The sequence below is a fragment of the Cetorhinus maximus genome, chromosome 20 (assembly GCF_964194155.1).
Source record: "Cetorhinus maximus chromosome 20, sCetMax3.hap1.1, whole genome shotgun sequence".
Taxonomy (NCBI): domain Eukaryota; kingdom Metazoa; phylum Chordata; class Chondrichthyes; order Lamniformes; family Cetorhinidae; genus Cetorhinus; species Cetorhinus maximus.
The window spans coordinates 92,380,834-92,396,480 of NC_135898.1; the positions used below are offsets into that span (position 1 = coordinate 92,380,834).

A 15,647-nucleotide genomic window follows, 5' to 3' on the forward strand; every position below is an offset into this window, starting at 1 on the left:
ATTTAATTCCAGAATGGCTGCCCTGTTGTTCTGAGGGGAGGACAGGTCAATGAGATCTATTTTTTGAAAACGCTACTGCAACTTGAATGGTCCAACCCCTTAAGCTTTCCACGCTCTCCAATTATCACTCCACCTCTGACATTCTCATTCTCCGGCACTTGGTGAAAGCCTTGGTTCCGACTTCATGGGTTCTGCTCAGGCCACATGCTTCCAGCCATTAGTGCAGTTATTTCTATCCCCCTTGGCCTGCAGCATGGCAGGCAGAGTGAGCAGAGATTACATAGAAAAGGAAAAGCTGCTGGAAGAGGGAGGAGGAGGAGGGGAAGAAAGATCCTCAGGAGCAAGCCATGTCTGCACAAGTCCTCGGGGCTACACCCCTGGCATTGACCACCGCTGCTCCCGCTGGCTTTGGAGAGTTTGTCTGGTTGGAACCCTTAGATAGATGACATGTCCCCTTCTCTGCACCTCCTCGACCGAGGCAGGGTCAGAAAACCTTGGCGCCTGCTCCCTGCTATGGTGTGCCATCATCCACTGTTCTTCTAGCTCACACTCTCTTATACAACAGCCCCAGCACTTTCCCCGCCCAGAATCCACCTCCCCTTGAAGAGGTGCAGACTAGCTTTAAGTAAGGGCTATGTTTTCAGCCAATGCCATGCGTGTGCAGTTGTACGCTGACAGTCAGATCAGGTTAGCAGTCGCCATCTTTATCACGTTCAACGTGCAGCAGGACTCACGCGCCACCATTTGGGTTATTTTTTCCTGCATTTTACTCTTTTCCCTTTTGCTTGTTTCATTGTTAAGCTTTCAGTGTTGCGCTCAGTTTTTATTTTTAGTTGTGTTTTGCCAATCTCAGGTAACATAGACCTGAGAAATCAATTGGCTACCCAAATGCCGCGCTAATTTTTGGAAAATTACTTCAGGTAACCGGAGAGCTGACACAGACAAATAAAAAACCTATTAATAAATAAAATGCCTATTAAGAAATGCCGCGGCCTTATGTTTTTAATCACTGCTGGAGCTTTTATGAGAAGGCTCATAACACAGTCAGGTCATTACCGGCACCCGTGTCTCCTGCAAATGACGCGATTGGTTTCTGCACATACACGGACACGTGCCCATGTGCAGAAAGGTATCAGCAGCCACCTTGCGTTGGCAGGAGACACGGTGTTAAGTAACACCGGCTAGCATTAAGTGGTGCTGGCCTCCCACGATTTTGCGCTTCCTGCTCGGGAGTGGCCGCTCAGCGGTGCGTTTAACGCTGGCTGCGCGCAGAAATCAATTACATGAGCAGGCTGCCCCAAGTGTGCGTGCTGTCTGCATGGGGAGCCACAGGTGTGGCTTAATCATGCACCAGGACCCCTGAGCCAGTTGTCGGAGTTTTTTTTCAATTTGTCCTAGCCTTCAAGGTTGAAATTTAACTTCTGGAATGTATAATATTAAAGCCTTTGAAGATGAGATTCTAAATCCCCAATCAGTCCTGTTTACTACTACCTGTAATCCATTTCCTGTGAGCTCTTCTGTAAAATTTATGTAAATTGTACTGATTTCTAAAATGAATCTGGTGAATTTGATTGATGATGTGCAGACTTTATTGCATAAAATGATTGCAAATACTGGATGTAGGCTTGCTTAGAAGTATTTTAGTAAAGGATAGAGTTCTGAAATATGAGAATTATATTTCTTTTAATTTTCAGGATAGAGATATATTAAATGTTGTGGGGCTGTTCAATGCAGAATACCAATGTCTGGTCCATGGTCTGTGCCATGCTAATCAATCTCGCCCAGAATGATAATGGGAGTGCCAAACAAGCTTCACTGCCTCACTGGCCAGGGGAAGGAAGCATTGGCCAGATGTGAACATCCTGATTGCTACCCTGGGGCATTCTGCTACAGTGCAAACTGCAAGTGTGGAAACTGGGATTAGGCTCTTTGTGGTTGAGTAGCTCCCGAGTGTCCATTATACAGGCTGGTCGATGGAGAGCGGTGTCGTACGTTGGTTGTGACTGACTAAGGAACAGTTGCAGAGACATAGATAGGTCTGAACAATAACTGTTTGTGGTATAAACATAACTATTCACAGATGTATGAGACTACAGGTATTACTCAGTCTAAGCCATGAGCTTTTTTGTTATAGACTCCTAGACGTGTGGCTATCTCTTACATCATCATGTGGGCAGTACTGTTTCTCCAGTCCCAAACATTAACCCTTTCAGCCCTGAACACCCTAATACTACATGCCCCCTCCCAAGTTTTTGTCCACATATATTTTACATTTCTTTTAACATACTTACCCTTCTTCCTGAAAATCTCTGACTCCATTGGTTTAATCAGTCTGGAGGCTTCAGGACTCACCCTGATCATGTCCTTGTGAGGCTTGGAAGATCAATTGTCTCCCTTTGGACTTCTTTGCTTTGACTTGGTTGGTCTTCAGTAAGAGTTGCAGTACCTGGTGCACTGTCAGTTTGACTCCCAACATCAGGTTCTCCTAAATGTATAATGGATGGTCATTTTATCTGGACCTAGCGTTGACCTTTTTCCTCTCCTTGCTGTTATACCTCTCTCGATCCATTGTTTCTCTCTCCTGGTTAGATTTTGTGGGTCTGTCCCTTTCCTTACGTTCACCCTGCTCTCTATCTTTATTTGTTGAGTTGACCCTTGTTCCTTTTGGCGGTTTTGTCTGCCTATCCTTACTTCTGGGGCGATGACTCCTTGCAGCCCCTGGTTTGTGAAGTCTTGGGGATTCATGGGCTGCTACCTCTGGAGATTATCGTGTCAGCAAGACAGGAAGTTGTGAGGAAAGCGATTGATCGACATCTTGCTTTCCCTCAAATTCCAGTCACCCCAGTGTAGCAGATAAAGGCCTGCACCCTCCGACATGGAAGAGGTGGACTTTGCCTGGTTCAGTTCTGTGTCTGGTTCTGGAAATGTTTGACAGCTACTTTTGGTAGATGGATAGGTGTGGATGCACTTACCAAAGGGTCGCCATTGTCAGGTGAATGGAGTATTGTACCGATATATTCTATCGCCTGAACTTCAACTTCCACCTTCTCAGCCAACGCACAGAGTGACGAAGGATTGTGGTCGTACTCAGGTACTCATTGGTCCAATTGGTTCATTACCATTTCATTAAGAACAAGTTTATTCTCCATCACCTGGATGTCTTACAGGAAAAGAGCTGGATTATTGGACTCGGTGAAGAGTGTCAAAAAATCAGCACTGAAGTCCCAATCAATGTCATCAGAGCATTTTTTCAAAGCATTTAATACTTTAAATATTTAAATTTAAATACTTTAACTACTTCACAGGAGTATTAAAAAACAAAATATGACACTGAGCCGCATAAGGAGGTGTTCGGTCAGGTGACCAAAAGCTTGGTCAAGGAGGCAGGTTTAAGGAGTGTCTTAAAGGAGGAAAGTGAAGTAGAGAGGCAGAGAGGTTTAGGGAGGGTATTTGAGAGCTTAAGGTCAAAGCAACTGAAGGCACAGCCACGACTGATGAAGCGATTAAAAGCAGAGGTGTTCAAGAGGCCAGGATTAGATGAACGCAGGTATCTCGGAGGATTGTGGTGTAGGAGGATATTACAGAGATAGGGAGGGGTGAGACCATGGAGGGATTTGCAAACAAGGATGAGAATTTTGAAATCGCAACATTTTCTGGCCAGTTGCTGATGTAGGGTTGGCGAGCACGGGGATGTGGGTGATAGGTGAACAATACTTGGTGAGAGTTAAGACATGGGCAGCTGAGTTTTGGGTATCCTCAAGTTTACAGAGGATAGAATGAGGGAGACGAGCACCAGGAGTGCATTGGAATAGTCAAGTCTGGAGGTAATAAAGGTGTGAATGCACATTTCAGCAGCAGATGAGCTGGGACAGGGGTGAGTTTGGGTGAGGTGGAAATCGGTAATCATAGTGACGGCACAAATATGTGGCTGGAAGCTCATCTTGGGGTCAGATATGACACCAAGACTGCAAACAAATGGACTTAATCTGAGACTGTTGCTAGGGAGAAGGATGGAGTCAGTAGCTAGGGATCAGAGTTTGGAGTGGGGACCGAAAACAATGACTGCAGTCTTCCCAATATTTAATTGGAGGAAATTTCTGCTCATCCAGTACTGGATGTTGAATAAGCAGTCTGATAATTTAGCGACAGTGGAGGAGTCGAGAGAAGTGGTGGTGTGGTAGAGCTGGGTGTCGGCAGCGTGCATGTGAAAACTAACATTGTGCCTTCGGAAGATGTCGCCAAGGGGCAGCATGCAGATGAAAAACAGGAGAGGGCCAAGGATAAATCACTGGACACCAGATAATAATGGTACGGAAACAGGAAGAGAAGCCATTGCAGTAATACTCTGACTACAGGTTGTCAACGGACACACCAAAAATTCACTCTGTGGCTTTCCGTGTGAACTAGGCCCTACCACCCTCTCCTGTTCTTGGCAATCCCAGTAAAAATCATTAACGTACAATAGGGAGACTTCAGCAGTAAGGCCACTGTGCAGAACCTGTTACTATACCAACATGCTGAAACTCTGAACGTCAAACCATATTTCATCATCATCAGCATCCTTCCATTGATGTAAGTTGATGGGCATGCAGAAAATCAAATCATATTACTTAATTAATTAAACATATGGCCACAATATATCATTCATTGATGACCTACTTGTATTTTCTCAAAGGCTTCAGCATAGTCCTAAAAAGGCAAAGGTAATGGGGCAGTTTAGGCACAGGCGCATCTCAGAATTTGTACTGATACCTTTAGTGTTTGTCCCTTCTTGTTTTACAGTTGTACAGCTCCAATGACTTTGGAAGGAGGTGGCAGCTGGTCCATGAGAGAATCACTCCAAACCGGTTCTACTGGTAAGAGCTCATTGAACTCCCACCTGTAGGTTTGTTATCTCCCACCAATAAAGGATTAATTATGAAATCAAATCTTTTTCAGTCAGTAGAGATGGACACTGTGTCTGGTGTGAACACAGAGTTGCAGAGAACATCACAGCATGTCACAGCGCAGGACAAGTTCATTTGACCATCAAGTCTTCCCTGGTGTCTTTCTCCACAAGCCACTTAGTCTAATCTCACTTACCTACTCACTCCTCATCTCTTTTAATATCCTTCTTTTTCAAGCACCTATCTAATGCCTTTGGCGACAGAGGGCTGAATTTTCGGCCTGGTGGGCGGGCGGGTCCGACCCAATCTCTGGCGGGCAGGGAGCCGATCCCCGCCAGCGAAACGGGTCCCGCCGCCATTTCACGTGGGTGGGCCAATTAAGGCCTGCCCAGCATGACGTCCAGCGGGAAGCGCTATGCACTCCCTGTGCAGGCGGGGGGGATTCCCCAAAAGCGAGAGTGCGCTCTTTCACGCATGCGCACGAAAGAGCGCACATCTCCCTGAGGCTAAGTGCAGCCTCAGGGAGATCGCCAACACTTTTAAAAAGATTAAAAATAGAAAACAAAAAAACCCCTAACATGTCCCCCTCATGTGACAATGTCACATGAGATGGGACATGTTCATAATTTACACTATAACTTTATTAAAAATATTAAAGCCCTGCTTTGACCTTAAGGTTGGATGGGCAGGTCCACTAAGTACTTTAATTGATCTGTCAATGGCCTCAATTGGCCATTGACTGGTCGACGGGCCCACAGCTGATTTTGCTGCACCCCCGCCTCCCTGAAAATTTAAATGGACCGGGATGTTCTGCCCAACGTCATCCCGCGTCATTTTACGCGTCGGCAAAATTCTGCCCAGAGTTTTATTAAAAAATAGCACATCAAACGGCACAGGAAAACAATCAACAAACCTGAGTATGTTTTACAGCCGCAGCACAAGTGATTTGTTGCCCATAACCTACTGCTGTTTGCTACATATATTTTTTATGCTTCAGCTCAATGGGTTTTGTTTTAAATGTAAGGGTTCGGTTTAGGATTAGGGTTAGGGTTTTAGCATGCTGTCTTGATTTATATGGTATCCTGTGTTGTGGAGGTGGGAAAAGTTGATACCTGGATCCTATTAGAGGGCCAATTACAATTAAGCAGTGGGGATGTTAGTTGATAGTCATTGGTTGGGTAACCCAACTTTACCCCAGACAATTCACTCACCTACTTTTTATGGTATTTTAGTGGCTGGTACAAGGGCTCTTGCACAAGACAGGCATACCCCTGGCACCAGCATGATGGGCTGAATGGCCTCTTTCTATGCCATATCGTTCTATGGTTCTACCTCTTTAAATGCCATTTAAATCCTGCCCTCACTCCAGTAACAAAATTACACGTAGGGCAAATGTTCTACCACCCTTCTACTTTGACCACCTCTGTTGGAAGCTCTATCCATGGCCTTGACACTTCCTGTTCACGGTAGGAATTCAATTGCATGCAGCAGGAGGGAAGAACACCAGATAGAGTAAAACAGGAGGAGGGAATGAGGTAGGCAGGCAGCAGTTCAACTGGGAAGAAGAGAGGAACCTATCGTGAATAATACAAAGAGAACAGGCTAGAAGGAGGATAACTGGCAAGGAAGCTGATGGGCCATAAAAACGAATGAGTGAAAACTAACACCGTACATCACGCCTATGTATCATAGGATCGTAGATTAGTACAGCACAGTAGGAGGACATTTAGCACATTGAATCTGTGTGGGCTGTGTGGTCAGTCCCACTCTCCCATATTTTCAACATATCCCTGCAATGTTTCATCCTTCAAGCATTTTATCCCATTCCATTTTGAAGGCTGCTATTGAATCAGTATCCATCACTTGATCAGGCAGCACATTCCAAATCCACATTTGTGCATTAATTGCTTTTCCTCATGTCGCCTTCAGCTATTTTGCCAATCATGTTAAATCTGTCTCCTCTGGTTGTTGACCCTTCAGCCAAAGGAAGCAGTTTCACTTTATTCACTCTACCTGAACCCTTCAAGATTTTAAACACCTCTACCAAATCTCCTCTTAGCCTTCTCTGCTCTAAGGAGAACCCCAGCTTCCCCAGTCTAGCTATGCAGCTGAGGTCATGGGAGGAAGATCTCCAGAGGAGATGAGGTCAGTGACAGTCCTGGACTCAATGGCCTGATGTTTGATAGTGGAGCTATGGCCCAGGGGGAGGTAGGAGAAAATGTTGGAGCGTTAGCATTTGGCCTCTGCCTTTGTTTTATCCTGTTGTTCTCTCTTTGTTGTTTACCACAGACTTGCCACAGCACATGGACCAGGGTTTTTCCCTTGTCAGGTGGGCTTGGCGGGGATGGGCAGGGGCGGTCAGGAGGTTTTACTCAGCGCACGTTTCACACTGGCCGGCCGTTACTTGTCGTGAAATTGCGTTCAGGGGCTGATCACCATCGGAAGTACATTTCGTGTCCGCTCCTGGCCCCGCTGAATTGGCGCGCACACCGAGCGTGAAATTCGGGCCATGTTGTCGAAGCTTTTCATCTTGCACTCATCAGAATAATTCGCAAGAATACCAAATGCAAAAGGGAACAACAATTTATACTTCATGAGAAGAGAGTACTGATTGGTTGGCATTGTCCTGGGGAATGAGCCAATCAGAGTCAACCTGCCTGGTTTGATATTCTTGTGAATTGTCTGGATGAGTGCAAGACAAAAAGCTTTGACAACATGTGTCTTTTTTCAGCAACGCTCAAGGTGCAAAAACAAAATAGTGCAGACACTGGAAATATGAAATAAAAACAGCAACCGCTGGAATTATTCAGCAGATCAGGCAGCATCTATGGAGAGAGAAACCGAGTTACCATTTCACCATGAAAAGGCCACCAACCTGAAATGTTAACTTATTTCTCTCTCCACAGAAGCGGCAGATCTGCTCAGTGTTTCCAGCATTTTCTGTTATGCAGATACCAGACATGTGGAGTGCGTAAATCATAATCAGTGGAATAAACCAAGCCGGAGGAGAGTATAATTCAAAGGCAAAAAACTGTGGATGCTAGAAATCTGAAATAAAAACAATGAACAAAAACAACAAAAAAAAGAACAACAGGGAGGGAGGTTATATTCTTTTCGTCTTAGAAATCAGTCCTGCTTCACTCATTATAACAGAGAAGCAGTTTTTCACTGTGCTGATTACCACTGCCATATGCAACATGTGGTTAAACAATCACAACACTGTCCACGTTAGGATCAGGACTTCTCTTGCTGAAATGCCTCCTCACATCGGCAGCATTGGAATATCCTCAGAGTACAAATTCCCTGGTGATATAAAATCAACCAGCCAGCCTGTGCAAGGTGCAGTCGTTTGGAACAGACTCACCACAACACACGGACCAGGGTCACCAAAGCAAAAATTGCTGGGAAAAACTAAGCAGGTCTGACAGCATCTGTGGAAAGGAAGACAGAGTTAACGTTTCGAGTCCGTATGACTCTTCTTCAGAGCACATCTCATCAGCACATCAGAACATGGACCAGGGTTCTTCCCTCATCAGGTGGGGATGGGCAGGGGTGGTTGGGAAGCCGACTACCGCCTGCGATCGGGGCCGAACCACGACTTCACACTGGCGGGTCAATTAAGGCCTGCCCAGCGTGAAACGCGCGCAGAAGTGCTCAGTGCTGCCTAGGAGGGCGATGAAGATGTGAAAAATTAAAAATAACGATTTTTAAAATGTTATAAAACATGTCCCCTCGTGTGACTCTGTCACATGAGCAGAAACACGTTATTAATGGAATGTTAACATTTTTATTTTATTTTTATTTGCTGTTGGAAACCTCATCCCGCCCGTGGATGAGGTTTCCTAAAAAATGCAAAGGCCGCTTGGCCTTTCCGCCTGCCCCACCGGCCGTTAAGGTTGGACGGGCAGCGAAAACTTTCTTTCACTTATAATTTTAATGGCCTTCATGGGCCTTTTAATTGTCGGCGGACACGCTACTGACTCCTGCGCGCGCCTGCCGAGCGAAATATCGCGCGATTGGGCGATGATGTCGGGACGCTCGCCCGACACCACCGCGTGTCATTTTGCACTCATTCAGGTCGTGTGCACGCCCACCTGACGAGTGTTTTATTCTGGCCATGGGGATGATTGAGACTCTGACATGCCTATTTCTTCAGTGCTTTTCTCATCATCTTTCCGAGATCTAGTTTGTTTGCCCCAATCTCTCTACGATCCATAAAGGAGCAGAAGATCCAAAACGAAATCATTGAGACTCACCCCTTTGCTCGGACATCCTGTGCTAGTTGTATGCGTTCTGAAATCAGTAATGTTATAGGATTTAACAACCCTCCTTGATCACTGACAATTACAGATACGTTTTAGCCCAAACTTAAAGCTCAAGGGTTAATCTGAATCCAAACCAATCCTGAACTTGATTACTAATAGGCTCAGATCTAGTTTATTTTTACGAAAGTCTTTGAAAAACCTCACACGATATAAGCAAGGCAAGGCAAAGAGAAATTGGGAAATGAAAACTTGAAGAACAAAAGAGGAGCGTTAACGTTGACATTTTTGGCATTATGCACTAATTGCTTCTGCACAAAAACAGAATTACCTGGAAAAACTCAGCAGGTCTGGCAGCATCGGTGGAGAAGAAATCAGTTAACGTTTCGAGTCTTCATGACCCTTCGGCAGAACTGAGTGTACTACAGTCAGTTCTGCCGAAGGGTCATGAAGACTCGAAACGTTAACTGATTTCTTCTCCACCCACCTTCATTGCTTCTGCACGTTTGCACTATGTAGAATTGGTAACTAGAAAAAAAGAAAAAGAAACTTTTCTGGTGTACATCAAGGTTACCTCTGACTGGAGCAATACCGTTACATACAGCTTTGTGTTCTAAGTTGAAAACTTCTCATAATTGCACTTTCGAAAGGTCTTTCTGAGAGAAAAGCTATTGACCCCAAAATTAACCAACTCTTGAAGGAAGTGCTCAGCATTAGGTCTCTCACTGAATATGCCCATGACTGGGCTGACCTATTGATCCTCATCATGCTCCTCCTGCCCTACTGCAGATCCATAAAACTACAACTGCATGGCTTTGCTCTAAGTCACAGGATGGGCCGAAGTTGTTCTATAGCAGATTGTGTCTGGTGAATCGGCAACAGATTTTCCATTTTGGAGGGAGATATTGGACAGGTTGCTGATTGACTGTGAACATGTAGCTCTGGACTAACTTCAGCCCCAACAACGTCCTGTTGCTACTGAATCCAGTTTGCAATGTAACATCAGGCACTTTGGTAATATACTCTTTGAAGTGGGATTGTAAGACAATTATATTTTTTTGTTGCTCGCATTTCTCTGATGCTATTTCAGTACATTAAGCTTAGCAACATCTTAAAGAATCATTACCAGATGTTATAGTCAATATTGTCGTATGTCTCTCCCACTGCTCTTTAAAAGTGGACAGTTTTAGAGAAAAACAATTACATTCACATTCTAAGAAACGCTGAACATTATTATCTTGTAAAAATAATAATTTTGAAGTCTACTGCCCCCCTACTCATTGTAAGACTATTCTGTTAATGATTGCTGTGTAGGTGTAAATATGACATTCTCGTATCAAGTAGCATAAACAGTAAATAATAAGGGCTTTTATAAGTGCATAAAAAGTGAAAGAACAGTTTAAGAGAAAGTACAGGAATGAAAGAATAAGTCTAATTGTGGAGGATGGAAGTATGATGGGGATGTTAAATAAGCGTTTTGTATTCATTTTCACAAATGATGGTGGGGGTGTGAGTGTAGGTGTGCTAGAGGGGGAGATGAGACAGTTGAGACAGCTAACAGTAGAAAAGGAACTGGTCGAACTCAAAGAGGAAAAGGATTTTGGTGAACTATACCTCAGCCGTTGAAAGAAGTAATAGAGGAGATAGCAGGCCCTCAGTTTTTCATGCTCTGTTTCAGCTGCTGATATATATATAAACACTAGAGAATGTTGACCCTGCTGAGATTTCAAGATCGTTTTTAATTTCATCCTTAGCTAGTTCAGCACCATCTATCGACTATATCGTGTTGTATTTCTCTGTTTGCTTAATACAAACTTCCAAATCTCATACGAGGCTGGTAAACTAAACACGGGTCTGGTTTATTAAAAGATATAGTATGAGATTGCTCAGCAGACAGATTTACTATAAAGATTCAACAACTATTGTTAACAGGAAAGTATGGCTGCAATTGCTTCACACCACATGCTGCTAGCTAAACTGAAAACCCCTCTGAACAATGTCTGCTGGTCATACGGTTTACATACGGGCTACTTACTCATTAGCATATTCTCTCTTAAAGCAATATCACAACTTATAGGTTTCCCATTTTCCTTTCAATCTGCCATACCATTCTTTGTCTGCACTATAATTCATCCTGCATCATTCAAATCGCCTACATTTTGTTTACCCTATTTTGTGATTTCTGGGTTTCCTCCTTCACTCCCTAATTTGGCATCTTCTGTAAAGTTGAACAATTTGCTTTCAGATTCTGAAAACAAGCTGTCGATATAAATTAGAAATGGAAGTGGCCCCAGCACAAAAATCTGGCATGTTTAGTATTTCACCCCACCCTGAAATAATTCCCCAACTCATTCTTGGCCCTTCAAGGTTTTTGACCCTTCAGCTTTTCTTTCACAAAGTGACTATTGGCATCGCTCTGCATTAGTCAGTGTGTTGCCGGGGGGTGGGGGGGACTCGTGGTTTTAATTTCAAACAGAACCTCTGAGCTCATGATCAAAACTACAGAAGGCAGAGTGTCCCAAGAACAGCAGGATTATTTCTCCAACAGAATGCAGCTGGTAGAGGATAGTTACTGGGAAATTCTATGTGTAAAATCACTCTCAGTTACCTCCAGCAGTGAGGACTCCAGCTATGATTAACTGAGGCATTACCTCACCAATTCCTATCTTTTACCCTTAATTGCCTGCAAGCCTACGCACACTATACTGTAGAACCTAACTCAAGTCATCTTGATTTGCCACTTCCTCAAAGAAGTCAAGGAGGCTGGTCAGGCTGGATTCTCTCTGTTTAAAACCATGTTGGTTGCTGTTTGCTAGATTGTTGCTGTACAGCTAATCCTTCATATTAATCCTGATAATCAATGTCATTCTTTCACACAGAACTGAAGTAAGATTAACAGACGTCCAGGTGCCTGTGTCTGTTGTCACCCCTTTCGAACATGGGCACCACATTAGCCCATCTCCAATCCACTGGAGCCTCCCCAGTGCCCAGCTGACTCCCACATAATGACCGTTAGTGCCCCAGGTATCGTGTTGCTAAGATAAAAACAAAAATACTGCGGATGCTGGAAATCTGAAACAAAAACAGGAAATGCTGGAAAAACTACAGGTCTAACAGCATCTGTGGAGAAAAAGCAGAGTTAACGTTTTGTCTGACTCCATATGTACTCGAAACGTTAACTCTGCTTTTCTCTCCACCGATGCTGTTAGACCTGCTGAGTTTTTCCAGCATTGTCGGTTTTTGCATCGTGCTGCTAATCTCTGTTGACATTCTAGAATAAACGCTATCTAACCCAGGGGGTTTATTTGTTTCACGCTTCTCCAGGACATCCATCTCATTTACACCAAAGTCCTGAGTTTGCTTTGGGAGAGGGCATGTTAGCAGTGATTTTACCTGTGAACATTTTGAAAGAGTTTAATCATTCAGAATCATTGCTGTTTTGTCCTCATCATCAGGTTCTAGCTCTTTAGGGATGGGAGAAGGATTCTGAGCAAAATATGCCTAGTTCCAGACTTGCTCTGGATGCCTCTCCCTTGACCATTGTCTCCAGCCGTCAGTGCAAAGCTACAACTGCCACAGGAGGAGGCATTTTGACTCATTGTGCCTGAACTGGCACAGCTGAACCTTATTGTTCCAATTCTCTTTCCTGCCCCTTCCTTATCTGTTATTCAATCATCAAAATTCAGCATAATCCTGTTGATCTGGGTGCAAAAAACAGCACCACAGTATACTATTTGGAAATTAATCTCACGGGAATTTCAACTATTTATTTTGATATTAACATAGGAACATAGATGAGGGAGTTAAGGGTTATGGGGGCAGACAGGAAAGCGGAGTTGAGACCATAACCAGATCAGCCATAATCTTATTGCATGCTGGAGCAGGCTCGAAGGGCCGAATGGCCCAATCCTACTCTTAAGTCCTCTGTCCTGCTCTGCCATTCAGTAAGATCATGGCTGATCTAGTTGTGGTCTCAACTCCACTTTGCTATCTGCCTTCGCTGCTTTCTGGGGAAGAGTCAATTGTGTTTATTTGCTTTCATAACCTTGGGCAAGGTTCTACGTTTTAGGTCAGGTTCCTGAAGTCGGGGTCAAATACGGGTCCCGACCCTACACTGTTTCGGGGGTGGTCACCCGACATGGATTTTTATCTGGATTCGCCAGTTCATGGCCAGAGAACACGCTTGCCTTCCAAGAGTGAGCAGGCTCTTGAAGCTGGAGGGCCAATTGGAGCTGCAGGTAAGGGATCTTGAGGCACCCTCTCAGCACTTGTAAAATCTTTCATGACCACAGTTGCTGGACCACCATTGTGAAAGGGGATCCTTTCTCCAGCAAGGCCTGAGATTGCAGGCGGGTCCAGGTGGGAGGTGGAGGGTGGGTGTTGGGGGGGAAAGGGCCTCAAAGTCTTCCTGGAACACTGGCCCCCCTCAGTCTGCTGCTGGAAGGCCGCTTCTGGTAGTCACTCTGTGCCTGATGCCATTCGGGGCCCACGGGTTGACTGGAAAATTCCTGTCGCCCTCTTAATGACCGTAGCAAGCTATGCATGGCCATTCCAACCCCAATCCCGCCTCCATGAAAATGCCTCAACACTAGGATGGTGTCAGCAAACCAGCCAGTGGCAAGAACTTACACAGCAGCCCGTCTGTGTTCCCTCCCCATATTGGGCTGAAAATCCTGCCTCCTCTTTCTCCTAGCAACGTTCTGAGCCAGAGGAGCGGAGTGCAGATCTCTGCAACTGACAGAACATCTATCATGGTGGCTGCCAGTGGATTGTTACCGTTAGACACAGGTGTCAGGCCTAAATTTATCTTCCATTTATTGTCTGTGTGGGCCTCTGAGGTTGTGTGTGTGTCCAACCTGGAAGCTCTGCAGATGAAGCTTGTGGGTCTTCACCTGAAGACCTGCATTAGTGTCAGGTTGGCAAGACCCCTGGATGCACTGCAGCTCGGCATCATTCAGGCTCCCTGCTTCCATGATCACAGCACAGAGCCAAGCTTTGGCTGTCACACATGGAATGGAAGGGTTCTCAAACAAGCTGCATTTAATTAGCGCCTTCCACATAGAAAAATTTCCCAAGGCTTTAACAAAATGAACTGGACATCAAACCAAAGAAGAAAACATTAAAATAAATGAACAAAAACTTGGTCAAAGCTGTTGACTTTAAGGAGAAGGTTGGAAAGTGAGTGAAGGGGTCGGGTGGTGGGGACTGGGGGCAGTGGAGGGGGTGGAATTCTAAACCATGGTATCAAGGCAGCTGAAGGCACTGTTGCTATTGGTTGGGAGATGCACTGCAGGTCAAAGGGAGAGGAGCAGAGAGTTTGGGTTGGGCAGGAGGTTGTTAGGGTTGTGGAGATTACAGGGTTAGGGGTTGAGGGATTTAAACACAAGGATGGGCTTCATCGGTGCTCAAAGGGGTAAATTGAGTGCAACGCAAAGCTCCATAAACCAGTATATTCTCAGCTTGATTGCGAGTCTCCACTGCATTAGTTGACCTCCTCCAAGTAGCAGGCAGTGCAGCAGAAATAGCCCTCACATTGCTGGGCTTGGGAGGTAAGGAATTAGCCAGAGGCCCCAGTCCTGATTTACTGTTCTGTCCCATTTGCTGGGAAGTCTGCAGATTGAAATCAGGTGACAATCAGATTGCACGTGGCAGTGATAGCTTCCATTGTTGAATAGCCTGCTAATACAGACTAAGCACAGATATGAAGAATGGCCACTTGAATCCATGTACCAAAAGGCAGCCAGTACTGGCGTGATTGTTGTAGTTAGTGCTTCCAAAGGGACAAAGGGATCAAAGCTCTCACTTTCAACAGTCAGCATCACTTTGGCCTTTTCTGAAGAATGTTTACAGCATAGAAGGTCCATACCGACTCTGCAACAGCCTGTCCCACACTCCCCGCCTTTACCCTGTTGCCCTGCCATTTTCTTCCTCCTCACATGATTACCCAATTCCCAGCGCGATTGAATCTCTCTCCAGCACACTCCCAGGCATTCCAGATCCTAACCACTCACTGCGTCAAAAAGTCTTCCCTCATTGTCGCCTTTGGTTCTTTTGTCAATTACCTTAAATCGGCGTTCTCTGGTTTTCAATCCTTTCGCCAGTGGGACGTGTTTCATCCTGTTTCACCTGTCCTGACCCCCCTCATGATTTTGAACATCAAATCTCCTCTGCATCTTCTTTTTTCTCTAAGGAGAGCAGCCCCAGCTTCTCAAATCTGTCCTCGTAACTAAATTCTCTCGGTCTGACAATTTCTATCCCCCAGATTTTCTACCCGGGCAAGCAACCCCATTAACCCCCTTTGACTGTTCCATCCCAAGGTCTACTCCCCGGCTATTGCTGGAACAGCCTTTGCCCCTCTGGGCCTGCCCACGCCCCCACACCCCCCACCCCCAACCCCACCCCATCCCCCCAATCCCCACCCCCCACCCCCACCCACCCCCGCCAACCACCTCACCGATGCTTTAATCCACTTTTCTTTCAAGAGCCTGCCGAGCATCAT

At 45.2% G+C, this 15,647-nt stretch overlaps 1 protein-coding gene across 1 annotated transcript in view; it reads left to right on the forward strand.

Moving 5' to 3' along the window:
* The window catches only part of LOC144694615 (VPS10 domain-containing receptor SorCS1-like), a 776,365-nt gene that overhangs the window by 511,318 nt on the left and 249,400 nt on the right, over positions 1–15,647 (forward strand). The window contains exon 5 of the mRNA XM_078565215.1: positions 4,783–4,856. Within this exon, the coding sequence (XP_078421341.1) occupies positions 4,783–4,856 (74 nt within the window). The remainder of the gene's footprint in view (positions 1–4,782; positions 4,857–15,647) is intronic.